The sequence below is a fragment of the Camelus bactrianus genome, chromosome 3 (assembly GCF_048773025.1).
Source record: "Camelus bactrianus isolate YW-2024 breed Bactrian camel chromosome 3, ASM4877302v1, whole genome shotgun sequence".
NCBI classification, from domain to species: Eukaryota; Metazoa; Chordata; class Mammalia; order Artiodactyla; family Camelidae; genus Camelus; species Camelus bactrianus.
The window spans coordinates 99,941,890-99,967,147 of record NC_133541.1 but is presented as its reverse complement, the minus strand read 5'-3'; the positions used below and the strand labels follow the sequence as shown (position 1 = coordinate 99,967,147).

Genomic DNA, 25,258 nt, shown 5'->3' with positions numbered 1-25,258 from the left:
TGACCTACCTCCCAGGCAGCAAAATCAGGAGTAGGGGGTGAGCAAGGTGCCCAGAACCCAGGCCACAGTGAGAATTTATGTCCAGTGTCACCCGAAAGTAGGCTCAAGACCGTCTTGCATCACTTCGAGGTTTTATGGAACTGGGCTTTAGCTCCAAGCCCCCACCCTACTCAAAGCTGCAATCTGCTGAGGGGCCTGCGGACTAGTCCAGGTCCGCACCTGCCCACCCAAGTCCCGCGACAGACACGCTGGCCTGCCCGCCGCCAGTAGACCCCGGCCCAGCCCGCTGACCTCCCGGGGTAGTGGCGTATAGCGTGCCCCCCGGCGTGGTGCTGTAGCAGTCGGGCAGCTGGTCCCTGCCCCCGGGAATCGGGCAGCTCGTGGATGTGGACATAGCGAACAGGAGGAGCAGAAGACAAGAGGTTGGTGCTGGTGCTGAGGACGCGGAAAGCAGCCGAGCCTGAGACCGACTCAGTCGACCACGTGCGGCAGCAGCAACAACACAAGGACTACGTCACGCCCGGGGCGGGCCAGCTGTCACTCAACCAGATGATCCCGCCCTATCCGCGCTGGAGCAAGCACGGAGCTCTGCGAAAAGTTGGAAGGAGTCCCAGGACCTGCACCGACCTCCAGTTTCCTGGCCCAACATTGACCAGCCTGCCTATGAGCGCTGCAGCCGCTCAGCTGTTTACTATTTACTGTTTACAGGGGGCGCTGGGTCAGGTGAGGTATGGCACACATTACTGTCATGTATTAATTCACCCATTCCTCTCAACAGTTTCGGACAGTTAAGCACCATTAAACCACATTTTACAGGCGAGGAAACCAAAGCCCAGAGAGGTTAAGTCACGGTTCAACGTCATGCACTTGTAGAAGGGGGAATTTGAGTGTATCTGATTGCAGAGCCTGTGCCCTTAAGCACAGATGTGTACTGCCTCCCATTAATCAATTACAGTACAGGGTGAAAAATGCCTTGATGCACAGCACCAAGGGAAGATGAGAGTTAGGGTGGGCTTTCCGGAAGAAGTGATACCTGGACTGATTAAAGAATGAATAAAGACTGGGGAGCAGGAGATGCCTGATCTCTTTGCCATAGCTAACTAATCCCAGGAAACTTAAGGAAAAGCTGGCTGGGGGCTGATGAGGAGGGCTTGGTCTTTAGCCCTCTGGAAAGAGAGAGTACGAGGTCAGAGAGAGTATGGCCTTTAAAAGAAGATTTTTTGATGTAGGCACACTGATGTGAAAGGAGGCAGGAGAGAGGTAATGGTAAGTACCAAGTCTAGTACCTATATTCACTAAAAATCTCAACTTGATCCAGTTGTCCGATGTTTTTAGCTTCCTCAAAATCAGTATACCCCCACCAAAGCCCCATCCTGCAAATTAATTATAGACCACCTGACCGTGCATTTATCAGTGTTACTTCTGGCTTCATCAAATTTTCTTAGCTCAGATTTTTTCACTCATTAAAAGATACTGGATTTTACAAGTAAAAGCGCTTCTCAAACTTTAATGTGCACATAAATCACCTGGAGACCTTGTTAAAATGAGGATTCTAATACAGTAGGTGGGACTTGAGATTCTGGGGTTTTAATAAAATCCCACGTGATGCAGACCCTTAGGTCTGCAGGTCCTTAGAATCACACTTCCAACAGCAAGGATATGTATATTTTATTGTTCCAAAAAGGCTTTTGAGCCACTTACAAAGCATTGTAAGCCCAAGGATCAGATTGTGAGGAACCATCTATACTCAACTTTTAAGCAGGGTGAGTAAGCAGTCTAGTGAGGGGAGTTGGGGATGGGATGGACAACAGTGAGACTGAAGGTGAAGACTCTAGCCTAGTGAAATGGGGTGGGCAAAAAGTGGCTGTGAGGATGAAGAGAAGTGAAGGGGATCTAGATACACAGAGAAGGAAGGATAAGGTGACTGATTAAGGGTGGGGTGAGAGAGGAGATAAGCTAGGATAATTCCCAATCTTCTGATTTGAGAGTCTTGGTAGCTAGGAGTCCCGTGTGATATAACAGAGAAAACAAGAGGTGGGATATATCTTATATTGGGGAATGTATAATGTGTGTGGAATGCTCAGATGGAGAAGCATTGTAAGGAATCAGATATACAGGTCTGAAACTACAAAGGAAGAACTCTGAGTTTGATTCAGATTTGTGGAGTAAAATCCAAGAGTGTGGGATGAGATCATGGCAGGAGAAGATACACCAAAAGAAGAGACCTGGAAACATCAACATTTATTTAAGGGGTTGCAGAGGAAGAGGATTTCACCAAAAGAGACTGAGAAAGAAGAGCCAGAGTAGAACTAGGAGAGAAGTGTCAGATGTTTTCAAGAAGGATCAGTTTGGAAGTGAGATCTCCCTTTTATTAATCTCTCCTGTAAAACAACAGCAGCAGTTACTACACTAAAAGACTACTACTAGAAGCTTACTTTTCTTGAAATGCTGTGTGCTATATGGGCTGGGGAACTAGAGAACAGGTAGTTGGCTTTAGGGAGAAAGCCAGATTCATCATCTATTCAACCTGGTTGAAGGACCAAGAGTAAATATGAGGGTCGCTCAACACTGATTGCCCATTAGAGATTACAGTATGAGAGCTTTAAAAATAAATACTTATGCCCAGGTCTCAACCCCAGAGATTTGATTAGACTTATAGGGGAATACCAGGTCTCTGCTACTAGGCAAATTACTTTGAACTCACAACAATACCATCAAGATAGAACAGGAGGAGGTGAAAAGTAATCACAAAATAGGTTTGCAATCGGACCATTAGATTCATGACTTTGTTTTCCAAATTAGGTCAAGCCCAGGCTCCTGCCTTTTATTGGAGGTGGTCTTAACACACTTTAAGTTTTGGATATTTAAAACCACCTTTCTCTCACCCATTTCCTACAAGAGAGTGAAAGTAAAGTAACCTGTCAAATAACATTGACAAATGGTGACAAATCTTTGAGGGTGAATAGAAAATGCAGTGTTATCAGAGCCCCTCACCCCAGGACAGTGTCAACTGGTAAGATGTCATGACCAGCCACACTTCTTGGTAGAAGAGCTCTATGGCTAAAGAACAAGATGTTCAGAATCTGTTTTCCTACAGGCTTGTTTGTCTCCTCCTGGGTTTACAATGTGGTACAAAGGTTTTAATCAGTAGGACAGAACCCTGTATACTAAGTACTCCTCTCTCTTTGGCTTGAAACTCTAATATGATCAGCCTTTCCTCTTCTAAAAGCTACATCAAACCGAGGATGGTCCCCTCATTTACTAATTTTGAGGTTGGGAAGAGGATTTGGTCAGAATCTGTAAGAACTAATGGAAGCTATAGTTCTAAATCCTGAGATTTCTTACCTCTGGTTAGGAGAGGCCACCATTGGCTGTCCAACTCTCTTCTTTGGTCTGGTTAGCTGAGGTGATGAGATTTCCCCTTTGAGAGCAGGGACTGAAGGAAGCAGACTGGCCTATAAAAGGGCAAGTCAGCACACTGTAGCCACAACAGGTTTAAAGGGTCTTAAAACATCAATAATTTTGTTGGTGGTGGGAATTTTACATTGAACACTGCTTGAAATAAGTAGGTCCAGAAACCTTGATGATAGTTTTATTCCTTGAAAGAGCTGTTACTCTCATGAGGTTTGATCTATGCCTAAGCAAGGTGTTTCTTAATGACTTGAGGACTCACTATGGGTGTGCAAGATTTTCTTCTGCCTCCACTAAAATCCCAAAATCAATAATGCCTCTCACAACAGGCCTTTGATTCCATGTGAGAACAAATGGTAGTTCTCAAACCTCAGCAACATGAACCATTCTGTTGGCTTCTAGCATTCCCGTACCATATATACTCCCATATATTCATGGGACAAAAAAGAAAATCTGTATTAGAACTCTTTTGAGTTCATTTACATTCAATTTCATTTTCAGATGAGGAAAGTGAAGCCCAGAGATGAGAAAATGATTTGCCTAATGTCATATGGCTTCAAGTGGCAGAAATGAAAATAGAATTTTGGCTTCTGACTCTTGTTCTGCTGTACCCGTGAGGCCTCCCCCCAAATCCCTTGTATGTTTTGAAAGTAATTAAGTTCTTACCTGAGCTAGGTTTAATCCAAGGTTCAGGTTGGTAAAATAGCAGTAAAGTAATGCCAGGAAGAGGCAAGACAAAGGAAGAAGAGATTATAGCAGGCAAAATGGAATGGGGAATAGGTTACTGGGATCCAAACAGAAAGAAAAGAAGGCATTGCTGGTAAGAGGCCAGGAAGGAGGGTATCCTAAGTAATTGCTACAAACTGCACAGCTCCTGTTTCTTCCTAATCATCCTATGAGTTTCTCATAATTGCCTCCTCTCCTTAGAGTTCTAGTTCCTGACTTGAGATAGAATTTCTCATTCTGTTGTCCTCAACGTGTAGAAGATAGGGTTAAGAGCTCCTTCAATAATTCAAATATATTGTAGATAGTTAAAACAGAACAAAACTCACCTTTTTGTCCCACTGAATAACTTACTTAATATTATCTCTCACTAGTGTATGTTGCATCAAGAATAGTTTCATTCATTTCACTAATACTAGGTGATTTTTTTGTTATTTTTGTTGTTAGTTGTAAGTGGAAACAGCAAGATATGTAGGTGATCCAAGGGGTCTTTTATCCCCCTCAAGGCAAGGGGGTCTCTTGAGAGTACTTGATGTGGTTATCAAGCACTACAATGGCAATAGTTTCAATACCAGTGATACTTTTCAAATCCATTTAAAATTGAAAATAAATGAGGTTACAGAAGCATTCTCATATTTAAGATGATATGGAAGACAAACAAACCAGGTATGTCTAACAAAGAACAAATATGGTGTTCCTCATTTAGTGTTGGCTCTAGAAGCCAGGAAGAGAAGACTAGAACTGTTGGCATGAAAGTAAAAAAAAAAGCTTCTAGTATGACTCTGCCTCTAGTTAATATTTTTCTATTCATCTTTCTTTGCCTTGATACATGTTTTGGCTTCTCTATCAGCCTCAAACATTTTGTTTTATTTTTTAGATTGCCTATATCTAAGACCAACCATATTAAAATATGTGTAAGTTGATGACTGTTCTTTTCAATGGGATAGTTTTTCCTTCTGTAGTGCATCAGATTCTTGGCATAGCCTATAGTTTGGACAAAGCAATCCATTCAGTGTTCTGGAGTTTAGCTTATTGACCATACCAGCTCTTCATGGAACTAAGCCCAGAATTAGTCATATATTTGTAAACATTATTCAGTTGATTCAACAATACAACAGAATTACAGGAGTCACTCCCTCCCCCTCATATGTCCCCACCCAAATAAAACTTAAACACCTATAACCAAAATAAATCTTTAGATAAAGAAAGTCAGAAACACAAAAGGAATCTGACGGATGATCTGGGTATCCTTAAGTTTGTTTGGTGTCATCTGACTGAAATTCTATTGTTCTTATTGACAAACTTACGATCCACAAAGAGCTAAACCTATCAGTGGCCTGTCTGCTGAAGTCAGATAAGACACCCTGCAGGGGCTTGAAACTTTCTCACTTATAAAATGATATGGAAGAGAACAAGGAATGTTTAACACAGTAAGTATACAACTAGTTTTAAAAGTGCTTTTCAAGGCAGTCTAAGAATGGACTCTAAAGTGTAAAATGTGAGAAGTCTATTACAAATATAGTATTAACCTGGTTCAATATGATTGTGGATTGGGTAGTACCTGTATGACCACTGAAAGGATCACACCCCACTTCTAAACACTGTTCATCTTTTTATTGAATATTCTGGTAAATATTTCACATTAATACAGGCTACATTAAGTAGAGCCACTATATGACAAGAAATTTACTCAACTTTTTCCTTTTAAGTATGTAAACAATTGTACATGTATTTACCACCCTAAAAGGTTGAAACATGTAATCATCTAATTCTCTTCTGCATACAAATAGCATTCTGTATGTTTAGCCCAAAGCACTAAATTCAAAATGGCTAAACTAACCAGAGAACATAATCAGGTGGATAGGAAATCACTTTGTTCTTATACAATGGGCAATCAAATTTCCATTGCTAAAGCCTCAGAGAAAATTTCTTAGGCAGATTAAAAAAAAAAAAAAATTCCCCAGGGTTCTTCCAAGGTCAAAGGTTTCTCAAACAAGGCTAAAGAGTAAGACCTTCTAACTTAGTTGACATATTTGAGATGCATGTTTCCAATATGAGGTGCCCACGTGCCAGGCCAAATCTGAAAAGGGGGAGGAAAAATTGGAATTTCTAATTAGGAATCTTTAGACATTTATAAAATGAATATATAAATGCAATGGCAATTCACTGTTTCTGCCTAGGAAAAATACACATACATGAAATTAAATGTTAAGTAGCATCATCTTGATATTGACAAACTTAATTCAGATCAAAGTGGTGAGATGTCATGGCTTCTGATATTCAGAACTTGTACTACCCAAAGAATTAAAAGAATGACACAATAAATCTGAAAAATAAGAGCATTAAGTCCATTTTACCTGCTGAGCATCAGTGCATTCAGTTGAATTTTGAATAACTTTTATCATAGGGTTCCAAGCAGGATCTGGGTTGTGGAGTCCATTAAACAGAGGGCCTCCCGGAACATCAGCAAGTTGGGGATGGGAGGGTATTATGGTGCCTCCATACATGGAAATTGGCAGACCCTAAAACAGCGGAAAGGTTTACTCATGAAGTGATTATAAATGATGAGTCCATAATACCAGCATAGATCTCTCTAACTGCCTTTCATTCAAAGGACTCCAGAGGATCCTAATAAATACAGCATCGTAAAGAACTAAAAAACCAGAAGTGGTTATCTGTATCAGCAACACTTTTCAATGGGAAGAGGGAAAAAACTAAATCCAATATCAAATCAAAAGGAAATTTCTAATATTTGATGAACACCTGTTATACCCTCAACTTTCCCACATTTTAGATTTACTAATAAGCTTGTGCTAAGAAAACAGAACTCTACACAATTGCTTGCAGCCACAATCTGGCTTTATGGCAGCCAGGAAGCTCTCAAGCTGACAAGAGGGCAATGGGGAGCTCACAGCCAGCTTTTTAGAAGGGCAGCCAAATGCAAAGTAGCAAAACTCAAATCTCTCAGGTTTTGGGGGGAAGCTGGGGGCATCTTCAGGATTAGTTTGAGGACAAACTAATATAGACCACATAACCCACTCTTAAAATTGGGTAAAAGATCTGGCAAAGACATGGAAACAAACTAGTTACACTAGAAGGGAGAATTATTTCAGTACAAATTACTCCTTAACATGTGACTACATTGGCTGGCAAAGTGTTAAACAGGTTACAATGAGACTTGTCAACTTACTTTAGAAAAATCCACAAAACTGTTTGCCATTGGCTGATGAAAAATGTTAGAGGGGGCTACCATTCCAGAATCATCTCTCTCCATTGGCTGATGCTGAGAGAATGTGCTTGGGTCTGATAATTGTTGATGCATTGGATGGTTCCCTATCACAGACTGTGACCAACCTGATAAGCCTTCTAGAAAGAAGAATTGAGAAAAGGGTTAGATATTTATTTGGATTAAATAACAAAACATTACCATTTGATCATTTTTTCTCACACTAAATTTAATCAAGATCATGCCTTTTACAAGCTCAGGACACATTCATGACAATTTCTGCAAACTGAAAAGACATGAGTTTCTGGAAAATTAGGTAGAGTCCTCTGAATGCCCCAGTCTACCTGTACTTCAAAAGATTAAGTGCTCTCTGAAAGAAATCAAATGATTGTCCCATTTTACAATGAAAAGCTTAAGAGAGGGGAAAAGAAGTATGCTTTGAATCTTTTACTTCTAATCAACTCTATTTATTATTTTATATATGTTATTTATTATCATACACATTACATATATTATGTGTAACCCAAACTAACATTCCAGACTTTGAGACAAGATTGAACTCAAAGGTTTAAACAACCCCACTGATTAAGTGTAAGAACTAAGCTTTTTTTTTTTTTTTTAAGGAACTATATTTTAATGGCAAAATCCCACAACTTACTTGAGATATCCCTTCAGATAGATGGCAACGTAACTGTACCTGACATGGCATTGACGCCGAATGACCAGATTCCACTGTGTCCAACAGGAGCGACAAAACTGGTCCCCACAGGGGCTTGTGTTACAGACCCTCCTTGTCGAATCCGGGCTAGTCTCTCTGTTCCAATAGGGGGAGGTATCTTTCGATCCTGACTGGCACTACCTCCTTTTGGTTGGCCCAAAGTTGGGGGGGCAGAAGTGGCTGAAAGAGGTGAAGATGATCCCGAAGAAACAGATGGAATAGGAGAGTCACCTGGTGGCAAAATATTTCTCTATTGTTTTATTACATATAAAAACTATAAGAATATGAGAAACCTTGTTGGAAAGATCTATTCCATAACATAGGTACTGTAAAGAAAATTTTCATTTTACAAGAGCATTCAAATGAAAATATCTAAGTTCTTAAACATTATCCTATACTACTTCTGCCTGTAGTTAAGTATAAACAGTCTGAAAAATAGCTAAGTATAAAAATAGAAGAAATTAAAAAAAGAAAAAATAGTAAATATAAACAAATACTCAAAAGCTTTTTCAAATTGAACTGAACAAGGCTAGAAAGGAAGAAGGCCATATTTATTCTTACTCTAGTTCTAAAAAAATATTCTTAAGGGAGGAGGGTATAGCTCAGCGGTAGAGTGCATGTTTAGCATGCACAAGGTCCTGAGTTCAATCCCCAGTACCTCCATTAAAAAAAAAAAAAAAAAAAAGCTAAATAATCTAATTACCTCCTCTAGCAAAATACCTAAATAATAACAAAAAGAATTTTTTTTAATCGTCTCAAAATATATATTGTCACATTTTAAATTAGCTTAAAATGTGGCAGTGTTTGGATGGTACCTAGCATACTGCCTGGAAAACAATATTATACATTTATTAGCTCTATACTTACTAGCTTTTTTCTTTTTTCTCTTTCTATAGCCCTTTTTTCCCCCACGAGGAAGAAAGGTTAAATGTTGGCAAAGCATCGTTGGATTCAATTCACGGCTTTGTTTCCTAATGGGACTCTCAGGTAATATGGGTAGTTTTCCATGTCAAAGGGCTACCACTTACTGACTACCTCATAATGCTCATTTAAAAAAATCAAATCCTGTTCAAGTCCTGTTCTAACTTCATCGGTTCTAAATACTGAAATAACTAAGCCAGAACAGAGGAATATTTTTACTTATAAATGGCAACAATACAATTTCCTAAAATGTAAAAATAAATAAGGAATCATACCAAACTGACCAGATACTTAAGTTCAACTTAAATTCAACTTCTTTTCAGACTTAAGAAATTATTTCATAATACTGCCTCCAAAGAGTCCTTTTATAAAACTACTTGTACCTCTTTTCTTGATCCAAAACTCAATGTAAACAAATCTGGCTTGGAAGAATAGCTTGACCCTTAAAGTTTTCTCTCCTACAAATGATTGATAAATTTTTGACATGACTGCAATACAAACCTTGGGTACCTGCATACCATTTAGATTACTAAAGTTATAATACAGGGTTCCCTGAAACAAATGGTTTAATAACTTATTCAAAACTCTTAGGTAAGAGTTCCTCCAGGATTCCTACATGAGTTTGAGGCGCTTGTCCAAGGGTGGGGAGAAAAATGTTGTCTGTTGAAACTAGGAGTCCCAACAGGAGCTGGCCCTTGCAGGAAAACCCGTGTTCCTGGTATGCTGGAAAAACTTGTCAGAGGAGCAGAAGAGGAAGATGGGGAGCTGCCTGATGGGTCAATGGACGGTAAACCTGAAATAAAACAGGTCCAAGACATCCAATTAGCCAAAGCTTTAAAACTGAAAGTCCAAGGTTTATTTAATTCTTCTTTTAAAAAGAAGAAAGCATGTAGTTTATTTTGTGGATCACAGTAACAGGAATCCATTTATTTTGTACTCTATGTCCCAAATCCATTTTTCACTTGCAGTCCAGAAGAATATCAAACAGCACTAGATATAGAAAAGTAAGTCCAGTGTTTAAGAACGGCAGTCACCTGGAGTATGTTCTAGATAAATCTCAAAGTTTTCATTGGAGGGAACATGGGATAAGAGCATGTTATGAATACGGGTACCCATCAATAATTTCTGCTTTCCCTTTTGTGGGAAATCTCAAAGTACAGCTGTTCATCTATATAGCTACAGTCATTTTCCCTGGAAGATGAATACCAAACCTACCAATGTTTCCTTCCTAACAAGGAGGAAAAGCATACTATTAAACTAAAGATAATTTCAGTACTCATCTAATTAAAAAAAAAAAATCAACAGTTGCAAACTACATCAAAGTTTCTATCTAGTTGACATAAATCTGAATTTAGCAGTCTTCTCAAACTCCACTCCTTTTTCTAGAAAACATATTAGGGAAAGGGGACATGGGTCCGGAAAAGGATTACAGGTACTCATTTCAGGAAAAAGTAGTTAATATCAACATAAAATATTCAACACCTCTCAAGCAGGTCTTATTCATCTATTTTTAAAGTAGACAATTCAAAGGCTTTCAGTATAGTCCCAGGATTGTGGAACAATCACCACAATCAATTTTAGAACATTTGTGTCTACTCTAAAGAAACCCCTGTATGCATTACCTGTCACTCTCCATCCTCCTTTACCCCTTATCTGAACCTCTAAGCAACCACTAATATACTGTCTCTCTAGATTTGCCTATTCTGGAAACTTCATATAAATAGAATTATACAATATATGATCTTTTGTGACTGGCTTCTGTCACTTAGCAAAATGTTTTCCAAGTTTATCCATGATGCAGCACAAATAATTACTTCATTTCTTTCATTATATCTCATAATATAGAATATAAATATAAAAATAGATACTATAATGAGAATGATATCTCATGATATAGATACATCACATTTTGTTTTTCCATTCATCAGTTGTTGGACTTTGGGCTGTTGCTACTATTTGCTATTATGAATGGTGCTGCTATGAACATTTGTGTACTAGTTTTTGTGTAAATGTATGTTTTCTCTTGGGTATACCTAGGAGCAGAATTACTGGATCACATGGTAACTCTTTTTAACCCTTTGAGGAGCTGTCAAACTGTTTTTCCAAAGTACCATTTAAAATTTCTACCAACAGCATTTGAGGGTTCCAATTTCTCCACATCCTTTCCCATCTTCATAAGTATTACTATTTCTTACCTGTAAACTAGGAGAGTAAACTATATCCATCAAAGAGCATCAACAAAAGAAATCACACAGGCAGTTAAGATATGAGACCAGGCTTAGTCAATCCTGGACCCCAGAAGGAAGGTCAAAATTTAATGCTTGCTATTTCAAAAAATTATTTTTTAATTAGAAGTAAATAATTTTGATGTCATAGATTTGAATAATTAAGGTCCCAAAATGTTGTCTTCTACCAAACTAGATGGATGATTTCCTTAACTTTCTTTTTTCCAGACATTTATAATCTGCACATCTTGTTAGGATGCAATATGTGGTGTGTAAAGTGCTCAAACACTGGAATATGAGAGATTTGAAGTTTATCTCTAGCTAAGGCACTCTAAATTCACATATTAGGGCCAGCCAAGTCAAGGATTAATGCTTTCTACCACAGCCTGAGCACTGGCAATGTGCTCTTCTTTCATCCTGGGGCCTATGAAAACCTTTATAAGTTTGCCCAAAACAAAAAGTTAAAATAGATACCTATTTATAGAAAAGAAGAAAAAAAAATCCTAGAGAGTATTTTTGGATCATACAGTCTTGCATAAGCTGTATTTCTTTTTGAAAGATGATATAACACTATGTTATCCTGAAAAGACAAGTAAACGGAAACATATCTGATATAAAAGCTAAGACTATACAGTATCCATATTCTCACAACTTTTAAACAAGTTAGATCAGTTATAATTAGAAAAAAGGAAGGATGGGCTATGGGACCGTTATCTAACTGGAAGAAAAATGCTAAGTGCCAATAGTTCTTCTTATCCCCATAACAGGTCAGCTACAATTTCTAATTTGTTTTTTAGAACAGTGCAGATTGGAATAAAATTTGGCCTTTAGACTCTGGAAAATAGACTCTGATTTGCCAAATATCTCCAAGCCACCACTAGCCTCTTATCTTTCTAAATATTTTTTATACTGCCTCAGCAGCTGGTTTCTGATTTCAAGGAATAAACAGCTAAATCTTAGTCGGTTTTTTAAAAATAAGAGCCCACACATGACTTGGTCTCTTCCAACAGCTCCATCTAATGTAAATAATATAGTTACTATTAAACTACATCATTTAATATTCATTCCAAGCACCCAACGCTGAAAACAAAGAATGTAGATTATGGATTGGGGCCTAAATACCTTCATAACTCAAACATTTACAATCTGAGAAATGCAAACAATCACTATGATTTTAAAAATGTCTGTAATTTTGGATCCTTGAAGCATATTATGAGTCCTTTTTTATTAACATCATCTTACATCAATTCTAAGAAAATGGACTGACACAAAGTATAACTTCCTTGATATGAGAGATGAAGAGATCATAAAAGACAATATAAAGCAGCTCACATGTGAGTGATTTACCTAGGGCTAGTTTTTTCCCCAATCAGCAGTCATTAAAGGGTCTTTACTATTTATGACATACTCTTTGTTTCTTTAAGATCATGCAAAATTATGTACAAAATAAATGCTTTATTATCTTGGAAGACAGATTATGCTCTTAGAGCCCCAAACTGTGCTGTAGCAATAGTTATAATAACTTACCAACTGGACTAGTAGAAACTCGCTGGGAAGTTGGTCTGAAGCCAGGTGCCTTGGAGTTGTCAGGGTGCACGTTTTCCAGGTGTCCAAGTACAGAGTTACCCAGGAATGCTGACTGAACAGTGAAAGAGGCATCTGCAGCAACTCGTGAGGACAGTGGACCATCTCCCCAACCTTGGTTAGCTGGCACCTGGCTGCTATCAAAAAGACTACTGAAGTGATTGAAAAGCGTGGCTGGGCCAAATGTAGGTGGCAAAGATTTATTTGCTGGGTTAATGTGCATCTGAGAACCATTCATAATGTTCATGGCTGAAGAAAGCTGCACTGCAGCTGGTGGGCCTTGCGGTGGTGTTAAAGGAACTGGATTTGTAACAAAAATAGACTGGGGATCCTGGTGTATAGTTGCATTTGGTACCACCGAGTAAAATGAACCTCTGGGCTGCATACGATGAGAAACTCGAGGTGCTGGTACAGCTAACTGAGGTAAATTATTGGTATCCTGATTATCAGCAGCAACCATTCTGGGTGATGCCAAAGTCAGTGGAGCAGGTTCTGAATTAGATGCAAAAGGCATTGACACAGGACTTAAATCAGACAAACTAGGTGGCTGTGCTTCCTCCTGTGTATTATTGGAGGAAGGAGTGGGACTACCAGATGGGTGAGTTTCTGGAGCTCCTAGGGTGTTGCTGGCAGAGCTACTGCAGCTATTTGCAGTTGAAGAAGGGGTACACAGGTTTGCCATGGACTGGTCCTGTGTTGACACTTTCTCTTTGTGGGGCGGCATGGCAGAGAAAGACTCCATCTTTTGTGAAGAAAGCTGTCCTTGAGGAGTACTTGCGGGCAGAAACGCGGTGGGAACTTGCCCACTATTGATAGGTGCAGAGGAGACAGAAGGCAGGGAACTACAAGTGCTTGTCACAGAAGAAATCACCGTTGCTGGAGGACTTGTCTTGGGCACACAGGCAAACAACTGCTTTCTGACTGATGAGGGAGTCCGGGTATTAGTCACACACAGTTGCTGACTGGCAGTAACTACAGAAGAGACAGTGACAGGACAACTGGCAGTAGCTAGTCCAGCAGATTCTGAGGGTAGAACAGTCCCGTTCTGGTTAGGAAGACGGCCTGTATTATTATGCTTTGGAGAGCTATTTGTGTTGCCAGGATTCACAGGTCTCACTGGGAATGGTCCCCAAGTGTTAGGAGAGGGTGAAAAGGTTCCTCCAAACTGGGCCATGGGTAAGCGAGGATGCCGAATCTGTTGCATAGTTTGAGCAGCCAGCAGGGCAAAATGAGGGTGGGGATAAGCTAAGGGGAGAGAAACTGGGAAAGAAGAACGTACATTCGTTGGAACGTTCTTATTAAGTTTATTAGTGGGCTGGAACGTAGATAATGTTGTTGCCTGTGAAGTTACAAGACTTGGAGCACCCAAGGGAAATGCATTTTTACTGGAAGCTGTTGTGGTGCCTACTCCAGGTGAGAAGTTTGCATGAATGGATTTGGTGCTGGCAGGTGTTCTGATATGGTTTTTAGGAATCAAGTCTTCCAGTTCCTTAGCAGGATCTTGAATAAGTGCATTAATAAGCTGAACTGCGTATCTTGTTGATTCTGTACCACCCCTGGAGAGAAAATAAACAAAAAACAAGATCAAAACCATAAAAAAACTAGGTAATCTTTACCATGAAATAAAATTCTCGATTGTACCATGCCTAATAAAAATATGCTTCTTATAAAATTTAATTTCCTCACAAAACTAACAACATATATTTCACAATTACCTTATTGTGATCATTCTCTCGCCATTCTTATCTTTTTGTTTATCCACATCAATATGGGCACCGGTAACATCCTGTATTGCAGTGATGTTACATCCCCCTCTTCCCATTATCCTGGAAACCACGGAGGCTGGAACAGACAATTTCTTTGACCTATAAAATGAAGACCATATGTGAGCTTATGAAACCAAATGTCTTTATTAAAAAAATGTCTCAGTAAGTATGTTCATGGACATTTGCAGAATACTATTTCTCAAACCTAAAAGAGAAAATTATTGGAAGTTTTTATTTTAGAAACTGACCACATCATATTTAACTTAGTAAAGGTAAAAATTACATTGCCATTAAAAAAAAAAAAATATATATATACATATGTATGTATATAGATATATTAAATCAATCATAATCTAAGCATTCAAATCTGCCCAGCTATCATGTTAGTGATTAACTGCAATGGTCATATGTATTGACACTTTCTAAATTAAAATAATGCATACCATTTTGTTAAATTCCATACTGGATATGAATAATAAAGGCTAGCTTATCAGTATCAACAACTTTACTTAGCAATAAAAAAATAAAGCCTCAGATTTGAATTATATAAAAAGCAACTCACAAGTGGAGCCTGGGACTTCTACCTGTGTGTGAGGCGAGTGGAACTAGAGAAAAGACCAGAGGCTGATCTTGGATCTGATAAGATGGCCTGGGTGTCCCACAGGATTATCAAGGAAACCCAGTGTTTGCTGGCCAAACCAAATGAGAGCAACACCCATTATTTTCATGTGGTCATTGATGGCTGCCTCCTACGAGGGATGGACCCTCAAACTTTGAACTATAGCTTCCAGAAGAATACCTAATGGTAGCCTCTGAAATACATTTCATGATCAAAATTTATCATCTTAATGTAGACAGATTGGGAACAATATATTTAAGATATTTTGAAAGCTAGAGCATCAATTAGGCTGTATGCCATGAATAATACTTAAGATCAATCTGATCATCAGGTATGCATTACTTCTCCTCTTCTGCCAAGACCTCTTCCTTTTTTATTTGTTTTTAGTAGACACAATGTCTTAGAAACATTACAGAAAAAAAAGCCGATATCTTAGTCCTTTGGTAATTAAATGCACATTAACAAATCTATGTCTTGTCCTGATTCCCTGTTGTGAAGCATGAGCAGAGACTAGAAATATCTTCTGGATTGTTGTGAAACATTTAAAAGCACTAGCCCCTCTCTGCTTTTATTATAAAGCAGTGTGAATGAAGGAAGTTGTCAAAGTTAGCTACAGGGGTGTGGGTGTTTTTCTTCCTTCCTTCCTTCCTTCCTTGGGGAAGGTAGTTTTAATTTTATGGGCTCCTTTGTCCCCTCTTATGGTGATCTAACTGCATTGGTTAAAAGGAGATAACCAGTTCTTCAGAATAGTTCTTTTCTAGCCAGGTCTAACTTTATTTAAATGCTGTAGATGGACAAGCTTGTCTGAATTAAAATGGGACCATTAAACAACATGACAGTCCTCACTAATAAGATTGTGACTTTGTTGTCAAGTGAAACTTGTGATCTTTTTGTATGGTTTGTCTGTAAAATGTAATCTTGTGTGTTTTTTAAAATCTTTTTTGGGGGGGAGACGGGGGTAATTAGATTTATTTATTTTTAATGGAGGTACTGGGGAATGAACCCAGGACTTCATGCATGCTAATAAGCATGCACTCTACCACTGAGCTATACCCTCTTCCCAATCTTGTACTTTAATGAAGTACTTTTTCATTATTTTAAAGCCAACATTTGTTGTATCATATAAAATATCTATGCAAAATTTACATACTGTTTCTAATTTTGCTTTAATCTACTCTGGATATAGTAAGGCAACTGCATTTGAAAATAATAGCCACATTCAAATCATTCATTAACTGGGTAACTATCTCACAAGAGGAAAACCTGTTACAGTCTATTAAAGATAAAAAGATGAGACTAATTCTATTTACCTTCGGACAACTTCTTTCCACCCTTCTTCTCTTTTTTGCCCCCTTTTAGGGCTAGTCAGATTCAGCTTTATGTTTGAAGAGCTTAATGGCAATGATACTGACTTGTAGCTTGTTGATAAAGAATTAGGATTTACTTCGCCTTCAAGTCTGAGAAAAGAAATATCAAGTCCAATAAAAGATACATTTTAAGATAGGAACTCAAGAGATTAGTCCTTTATACACAAGGTATACTGAAATACTTGAATTAAAATTTGGCACATGAGATTATTAACAATTTAGAAAAACAAAAACAGGTCAGAGTCCATCATTTATTTTAGTATTAAAATGGATTCAGAATCCAAAAGGACTATAATCAGTAAAAATGATATAGTTAAAATAAAATCAATGTATGCTAATATTGCCAAATTTAAATTTGAATCTTAAAAGTTCTAATAATCTCATTTCATAACTAGAACATGATTAGGAAGACATTGGTGAATTTGTTTTGAACATTCAAGACAGATAATGTGATAAACTTAAACTGTTTAACACAACTTGGGCTTGAAGAACATACTTCAAGTTCTTCTGCCAGGCATTAAAAAGAAAAAGTAGGTGAAGAATTAACAAGTTAGAAAATTTTACCGTGTCTGAGTTTTGGAAGCGGTAGTACTTGTCTTTTCTTCTTGGGAATGGAGTAGCAGTGAGGGGTATCTCCTATCACTAGAGGAATTCACATCCATAGTGAAATTTAACTCTTGGCTTTTACCACCACTACTACTCTCACTGTTGCAATCTGTGCTGTCCAAGTTATCTGAGTCACTATTCCCACCTGCACCACCACCTCTGGGCTCTCCATTTATTTTATTCTTATCTGCCTTTTGCTGTGCTAAGGATATATGTTGTTCTGGTAATATTAAATGTGCAGTGGGAGGGGTCTCCTTTGTTTTGTTCTTCTTATTTTTCCGATTGGTACTGGGAGTTGTCACAACGTTAGCCCTTTTTTTCCCAAACACGTTTGTGAATGTTGCAGATGTTGCAGAGATTCCAATTGTGGTGGTGGTGGTCGCACTGGGAGGTTCTATGGGAACTTCTTGTTCCACTGAAATTATGAAAAAGGATAAAAATCACACTGAGAGACACAGATCTCAAAACAAATTGTGACAGAATATACCTTATAATTCATAATAGTTCAGACTCTTAGGTCATATTTTCCTTTTACCAGTATTCACTAGTAAGTAAAGAAATCTTTACTACTAGAACAAATGCAAATACACTGTATCATATTTTGATGTCTAACTTGGTATAAAACTGTATACAATTAACATTCTTAAGATCTGAAATGCTAGTCTCATGAATTAACCAAAAATCTCAATATAGTTTGAATTTAGGAAAATTTTCAAATTGTATTTAAGAAGTATAATTCAAATAGAACAAAATTATTTGCTTACTACAAGCACTGCCAGACTGTACAATAAAAAAACTCTTTGAGAGTGATGGACACCAACCCTATGTAGCTGCGAGCAACTTATGGAAGAACTGGATCTCTCCCCAGTTGGAAACTGGGGAAGGAGAAGGTAGGGAAGAACCTGAAGAGGAGCTGACAAACCTCTTGCTGTATCACTTCTAGAACATATACAATATTTCACAGGGGAACTTAAATTACAACTGAGTATCTTCAAATTATGTGCTTGCCTTCTCCCTTGTTTCTCTGTATCACTTTACAATGTAAAATATTTAAAAATATTTACTACAGAAGTCAATAGTCAGTTTCAGATTAAAGCAACTGAATATTTATTTAACTAGAATTAGAACAAAAAGCACTCAGAATAAAGTTGACAAACGCAGGAGAATTTTTATCACTATTTCAGATGGGTCATTTCTCACCATCTTCATCATTCTCCTCTTCATCTTCATCCTCTGGTAGTTCTGAATTCTCCTTAGGTTTGTTTTCCTCATCTTCCTCTTGCTTCCTTTTCTGCTCCTCTTTTTTCTTTTTTCTCTTTTCTTTTCTTTTCTCTCTTTTAGCTGCAAGAGCCTGCTTTCTGCTCTCCTCTCTTGACTGCAAATAATGTATATCATCTCATCAATAATGAAATAATTTAAAATAAAGAATGAAATAATATTTTTGTTTATGATACATGGGTATTTCCATGGATGTCAGTCTTAACACACATTTTTTAAAGCAACAAAGGGAGAAATAGATAAACTGGACATCATCAACATTAAGTTTTTGTGTTTCAGAGGAACCACCAAGAAGGTGACAAGACAACCCATAAAATGGCGGAAAAAATTTGCAAATCTTACATCTGGTAAGGGCCTTTATCAAAAATTTATAAAGAACTTTCACAACTCTATAATGAAAAGACAAATAACTCAATTAAAAAATGGGCAAAGGTCTGAAAAGACATTTCTCCAAACAACATATTCAAATGGTCAATAAACACATGAAGAGATAGATGCTCAATATCACAAGCCATCAGGGAAAAGCAAAGCAAATCACAATGAGATACCCACTTCATAATCACTAGGATGGCTATAATAAATAAAACAAATCATGGTGAGGATGTGAAGAAATTCCAGCCTTCATATACTGCTGTTAGGATCATAAAATGGTGTAGCTACCTTGGAAAACAATCTGGCAGTTCCTCAAATGGTTACAGATTACCATATGATCTAGATTGCTAGATATATATACCCTAGAGAAATGAAAACATACTTGTACAAAAACTTGTACATCAGGCTCACTTCAGCAGCACATATACTGAAAAACTGAAATAATACAAAGAATATTAGCATGGCTCCTATACAAGGATGACACGCAAATTCATGAAACATTCCATGCTAAAACAAAGCAAACAAAAAACTTGCAACCTATGAAGTGGAAACAACCTAAATTCCCATCAACTAATAAATGGATACACAAAGTGTAGTATATCTATATAATGGGATATTATTCAGCAATAAAAAGAAATGAAATCTTGATACATGCTACAAGATGGATGAACCTTGAAAACATGAAGCAAAAGAAGCCAGTCATAGAGGACCAAATACTATGTGATTCCATTTATATGAAATGTCCAGAGTATGCAAAAGTATAGAGACATAAAGTAGATGAGTGGGTTGTAGGATGGAGGGATTGAAGGGATGGTGGGTGATACCTAAGGGATGTAGGGTTTCTTTCTGGGATGATGAAAATGTCCTAAAATTGATTGTGGTGATGAAGGTACCTCTATGAATATACTAAAAGCCACTGAATTGTATACTTTTGAATGGGCAAATTGTATGGTATGTGAATTAAACCTTAGTAAAGCTGTTAAAAAATACATTTATATGGCATCTGTTTGACTAAAATGCAGCTATTATGATCTTCATAAGATATTAACAAATTTCACTATGAAAATATTGATGAGAGGCCATTATAGAAAAAATTTTTTCTTACTTTATAGAGTTTTACTTTGGTTAGTACTAGAAAATACCTTTTTTTTTCTTTTTTTTTTTTTTTCAGAAAAGGGAACATGGTAATAGTTGCCTAGCATCATAATGAAAGTTTGAAGCAAACAGAAGCACATCAAGTTACTCATATTTCTATGGAAATTATCCAAAAAAGTCTCACCATAAAAATTTGCCAATGAAGTCCAGTTTTCCTGGTCATAAAGTAAAGCATTTTCCTCGTTCTGAGTCATAAATTGGTTACTCTTTGAAATTCTTATTTGTCTAAATCAGGCGTCGGCAAACTGTATATGGCCTAAATGCCAAATCCAGTCTGCTGTCTGTGTTTCTATGGCCTGAAAGCTAGACTCACTTTTACATTTTAAATGGTTAAAAAAAAATACAAAGAATATTCTGTGACATATAAAAATTATATGAAATCAAAATTTTGGTGTTCATAAATAAAGTTCTATTGGAACATTCATTTAGCCACTGTCTATAGGCATTTTCGTGCTACAATAGCAGAATCAAGGAGTTATGACAGAGATCATGTGGCCTACAAAGCCTAAAATATTTACACTTTGGTATTTTATAGAAAAAGTTTGTCAATCCCCTATATAAATGAGAAAGGGGCTGAAGACTGAAAGAAGAGACTGCATATTCAGCTAACAATTATTTTATCACTCTGTTGGCATAAGAGCAAATTGGCTGTTTAAGGAATTGCTGACCATATCCCTGGTAGTTACACAAAAAATAAACATTTTAGACATGGGAGGGACTTGGTAGTCATCTAACTTCAAACTTCACTTTATTTAAAAATGAATATAACATTTTTTCCCCTTCTGATTTTAACTGTAATCAAGTTCATCATGGAGGTACTAAAATTTATTTAATTCCCTAATGATAAAACCTTAAGGATAACACTTTTCCCCATTCATTATAAGCAACGTAACAGTGACTGTCCTTACACAATCACATCTTTGAGCATTTGTCTAATTACATACCTCAGGCTAAATTTCTGTAACAGGAATGGGTAGAGTAAGAACCCTTTTAAATAAGTCGCTTGTCAAATCATCTCCAACAATAGTTATACTAATTTACACGACGCATCAAAAATCATACTAGAGTGCTAATTTCTCTACAGCTTTGCTATCAATAGCTATTACCAAATCTTTAAATTTTAAGTTTTGCTAATCTGGTAAAAAAATTTTAAATCACTCTGTTACTGTGCATTTCTGTTTATTCATGAAGTTGAGCATTCTCCATCTACTTATTGAATTTATATATTTCTTTTTCTGTGAATTGCCCATTCGTGTGGTCATTTTTTATTCTGGGAAAATTATCTTTTTCTCACTGATTTGTAAGCAATCTGTTCTTCTGTTTTTAACAAGTTTTTTTTTTTAAACGAAGAATTGGTGTCAAAATTTTCAAATCTCTCAAAATGATCCTATTTTTTTCTTCCTTTAATCATCAACAAAATATATTAATGTTAAGCTATCTCCTGCATTCCTGTAATAACTATTTGATCATGGTGCTCATTTTTTAATACAACTTCTGGGTTCACTAACAATACTTTCATTTTCTAGATAAGCAGACTGGGCCTCAGAAAAGTGATCTTCAAAAAAGAAAATTTTTTTTTCCATTATATTACCACACATCCTAGGATATTTAGATACTTACTCTTTAATTTAGGAGATAATGAATCACTTATATCCCAGATCTTACAGTAAACAAAAGATTTCCAATGTTTTAATAAATTTCTTCTCACACTAACGTTAAAGCCACATAGATAGTAATGTCATCTGAAGAACTGTGATCTGCTCAAAAATTAATTCCTCACTTACATGGTTCAAAATTTTTTTTGATAAATAATAGATCAGAATTTTAAAAATCAGTGGTAGTTTGATAATCTATCAATCATTTTTTAAAGTGATTTTGTTAAGATTATTGGTCATGTAGGTGGCAAATTTATTCTAGTAGATTATCAACAATTTCTATAAGGAAAATTATTTTTCCCACTCACCTTTTCCAGATCAAGTTCCTTTAAAAGAATACTTGCATTCTTATTTGCTTCTGCAGCCTGCTGGTCTTTAGCCTTCACAATTGTCTCAACACACTGGTGACATTTTTTCAACAGTTCCTATATTGGAAAATGGAACTATGTAAATACAGGAACACATAACATAAACAAGCCAAATAAAACTTGAGCTTATGAGTATTCCACAGTCCAGGGCTTAAAGCTCAAATTGCTGAATATTAACTAAACCAAATTAAGCTATCCTTTGAATCATGTATTAATCTTTTATCAAAATAAGGTATCATTTCCTAAAAAGTTTGTACATTCTTAGAAAAATTTCTAATCAGTCTAATAGTCTGGTAATAAACTTTAGCTGCAATCACTGAATTATGATCCATAATTAGAAGAAAATCTCAAAATAATTTATGAAAAATATTATGCCCATTATTCATTTCGCAAATGGAGAAACTAAAACATAGAAAGATGAGTTTATCAGTCTCATAGAGGACAAAAAGAACAGGTTGCTAACTATACACTTTGGTATATAATTCCACAAAGAACAAAAATGTGTTTCAACAAACAGTATATTGAACCTACCTTATCTGTAATTGTTGCTATGTATCTCATGCATTCTATATCAGAAGGGAATTGATTTACTTCCTTCACCAAATACTGAACAACTTTTACATGACCCTGTAAGAAGTACAACAAAATATACAAAAATGATCCCTTGAAATTGGCCCACACACTTAAAAACTTAAGGGTAAAAGAAAGGTACAATAACACTTGGGAGTTTACTAAACTTAAAACTGAAATTATGAGAATAAAAACAGTGTTGAGTTTATAAACAGAAAAAGAGAAGTACAACATGCTCAGGAATACATGATGGACCAAAAGACATTTCTCCTGAATTTACTGTTTCTTTTTTTTTTTTTAATAGATGTACTGGGGATTAAACCTAGGACCTCATGCATGCTAAGCACGCTCTATACCACTGAGCCATACCCTCCCCCTTCTCCTGAATTTAAACTGCCCATTTCTCACTGAAAATAGAAAAACTTTTGTAGAAAAACATTATCTCCTGGAATAAATCTATCAGTAAAACAAAAATTCGTGGTATGAAATGACTCAAAATATAAAAGGGAGATTAGTCCTAAAACAAAGAGGATGTTCTAGATTTCAAAGCATTATTTTGGCCCTCTCTTAACCAACTAAACAAGGTAGACTGTTACATTTATCTGAGTCCTATGTCTTGAATCTAGGTAAAATACTTTCTAAATGCTATTATTAGGGGCTGGATGATCTGCAATCAATTTTAAGTGTATCTATTTTAATACAGCCAAACTTGCATATTTTCTCCTACTAAGGTTCTCAAACTTCTTAAAGCATTAGTCTGTTGGTGACAAAAATCAGAAAACTGGTTGCCTCCGGGGCAGAAAATTAATTGAGAATGAGCATGACAGAGCTTTCGAGGATTATGTAAGTACTTTATATCTTTATGGAAAATGGGTTACATGAGTGTATGCACCTTAGATTTGTGTGTTTCACTATATATAAATTATACCTTAATTAAAAGGAAAGAAAAAAATTTTTAATGAAAATATTTAAGATTTTCATTAAAGACACAAAACTTACACTCATTCAATAGTTACTTAGTGACCACCTATTAAATGTATGGCTCTGTGCTAAATAACTGGGTATAAACAGAAGTGAAAAAGACAGTCATGAATCTTGGCCTCCATGGATCTTCCAGTCTGACTGGGGAGATGGGCATTAAAAAGTAAATACATATTTGAATGTATAATTAAAAAATGAGATAAGGAAAATAATAGTGTACTATAAAAGAGAACAAGAGAAACTTTTCAGACTAGGAGTTAGAATTCTCTGAGAAGTGACATTTAAGGATAGTTAGACATTAAAGAATGAGTAGAAGTAAGTCCAGTGAAGAGCGAGGGAAAGAACATTTCAGGAAAAGAAAACCAGTGAGCAAAGGGGAAGGGTAGTAGAAATGACTGGTCTGAGGCTGGTATGAGCCATATCACGCAGAGCTTTGTAAACCATGATAAGTAGTTTATAGTTTATGATAATTGTAATGGGGATAATTATAACACATGAGCCTTAATATACATAAGAGGTATAATATATTTTTATGAGAGTCCACTTGTTTTTGGTTCTCCCTAGGTAGAAAAAACATCCATCTGCATATAAAATCTATCCTTAAATCTCATGTTTTATGTACTAGTCAAGACACCAGATGATTAACCAACAAAGTTGCTTTTAGGTAACTGCATGTAGCTCTTAGATTTGGGATCAAAGATAGTGGAAAAATAGCAGAAGTTTGTGTATAGAAATAGAGTCAATTCTTCAAGACCAATTTTCTTTCTTTCTCACATGATTTCAACTTAAAACTTAATAATTTTAAACAAATTCTATCTTTCCCCCCTACAAGTTACCTTGCGAAATGCTGACATAAGAGGTGTGATTTTCCGGTTATCTGCTGCATCCACATCAGCACCTGCTTGCACTAGCAACTGTACCACATCAAAATGACCACCATTGGATGCCAACCAAAGTGGCGTGTTTCCCTTCTTGTTACGAACGTCAATATGGGCTCCCCTATAAAATGAAAGAATGTTACTATAGCTTCTTTCCTGTGAGAAGAGGCTGATTTTTTCTGTTTTTCTCTAATTTGTCTTTTAGTCTTTTAAAAATAGCAAACAAATAATCTTTCTTTAAAATGTCAATAAAGTAAAACAATTTTATTAACTGTAAAGGCTCTGAAAAGTGAAAGGGATCATAGGAAATTCTATAAATAAATGTAAAATTTACACACCTATTAATCAGGAGCTCACAAAATTTGTAGTGACCTTTGTCAGCTGCTATTGTTAAAGCAGTATCTCTTGAGGAAGGCACAGGGGGAGCATTGACATCTGCTCCTTTATCTAGGAGAACTCTTCCAACCTCTGCATATCCTCCAGAAGCAGCTTCCATCAAGGGAGTAAGACCAGTCTGTTTAAACCAAAAAATTATCTGAGTAAATTATGTTAATTTCTTTAAAGGACTTAAACAATTGACATATAAGTGGATTCTATTTCTGATTTTCTCTCACAAGAGGGCTAGGCAATATTCATTTTTGAACTTTACTAAATATCAAGTGAAAACTTATATTCAGTTAGAAATGCTAGAATGAATTCACTTATATTACTTTATGTTAAAAAAAACAATTTCATAACTTCTTTACTGTTACAAATTTACATGATACAATAACTTCTGTACACAATGAATAGATATTAAAAACGAATAAAATGAAAATATGGCACAATGTTCAAT

The 25,258-nt window shown here is 36.5% G+C and overlaps 1 protein-coding gene and 1 non-coding gene across 13 annotated transcripts in view; one reads left to right on the top strand and one right to left on the bottom strand.

The window, feature by feature from the left end:
* ANKHD1 (ankyrin repeat and KH domain containing 1) overlaps positions 1 to 25,258 on the bottom strand; it is a 112,324-nt gene that overhangs the window by 1,431 nt on the left and 85,635 nt on the right. For 6 of the 12 annotated variants that reach the window (XM_045507940.2, XM_074360788.1, XM_074360782.1 and 3 more), the window contains 14 exons: positions 24,762 to 24,937; positions 24,382 to 24,544; positions 22,526 to 22,621; positions 21,935 to 22,051; positions 18,367 to 18,541; positions 17,125 to 17,581; positions 16,504 to 16,650; positions 14,524 to 14,673; positions 12,752 to 14,364; positions 9,616 to 9,792; positions 8,058 to 8,309; positions 7,325 to 7,500; positions 6,492 to 6,656; positions 3,346 to 3,455 (listed from right to left, as the gene is read on the bottom strand). In XM_045507940.2, coding sequence (XP_045363896.2) covers positions 3,346 to 3,455; positions 6,492 to 6,656; positions 7,325 to 7,500; positions 8,058 to 8,309; positions 9,616 to 9,792; positions 12,752 to 14,364; positions 14,524 to 14,673; positions 16,504 to 16,650; positions 17,125 to 17,581; positions 18,367 to 18,541; positions 21,935 to 22,051; positions 22,526 to 22,621; positions 24,382 to 24,544; positions 24,762 to 24,937 — 3,974 coding nt within the window. Of the gene's footprint in view, positions 1 to 3,345; positions 3,456 to 5,726; positions 6,215 to 6,491; positions 6,657 to 7,324; positions 7,501 to 8,057; positions 8,310 to 9,615; positions 9,793 to 12,751; positions 14,365 to 14,523; positions 14,674 to 16,503; positions 16,651 to 17,124; positions 17,582 to 18,366; positions 18,542 to 21,934; positions 22,052 to 22,525; positions 22,622 to 24,381; positions 24,545 to 24,761; positions 24,938 to 25,258 lie in introns of those variants that run through there. The other 6 variants (XM_074360783.1, XM_074360785.1, XM_074360786.1 and 3 more) reach the window with 4 other exon arrangements.
* Positions 19,220 to 19,328, top strand: LOC123613306 (U6 spliceosomal RNA). Its single transcript, XR_006720686.1, has one exon. It is a non-coding gene; the product is annotated as a U6 spliceosomal RNA (small nuclear RNA).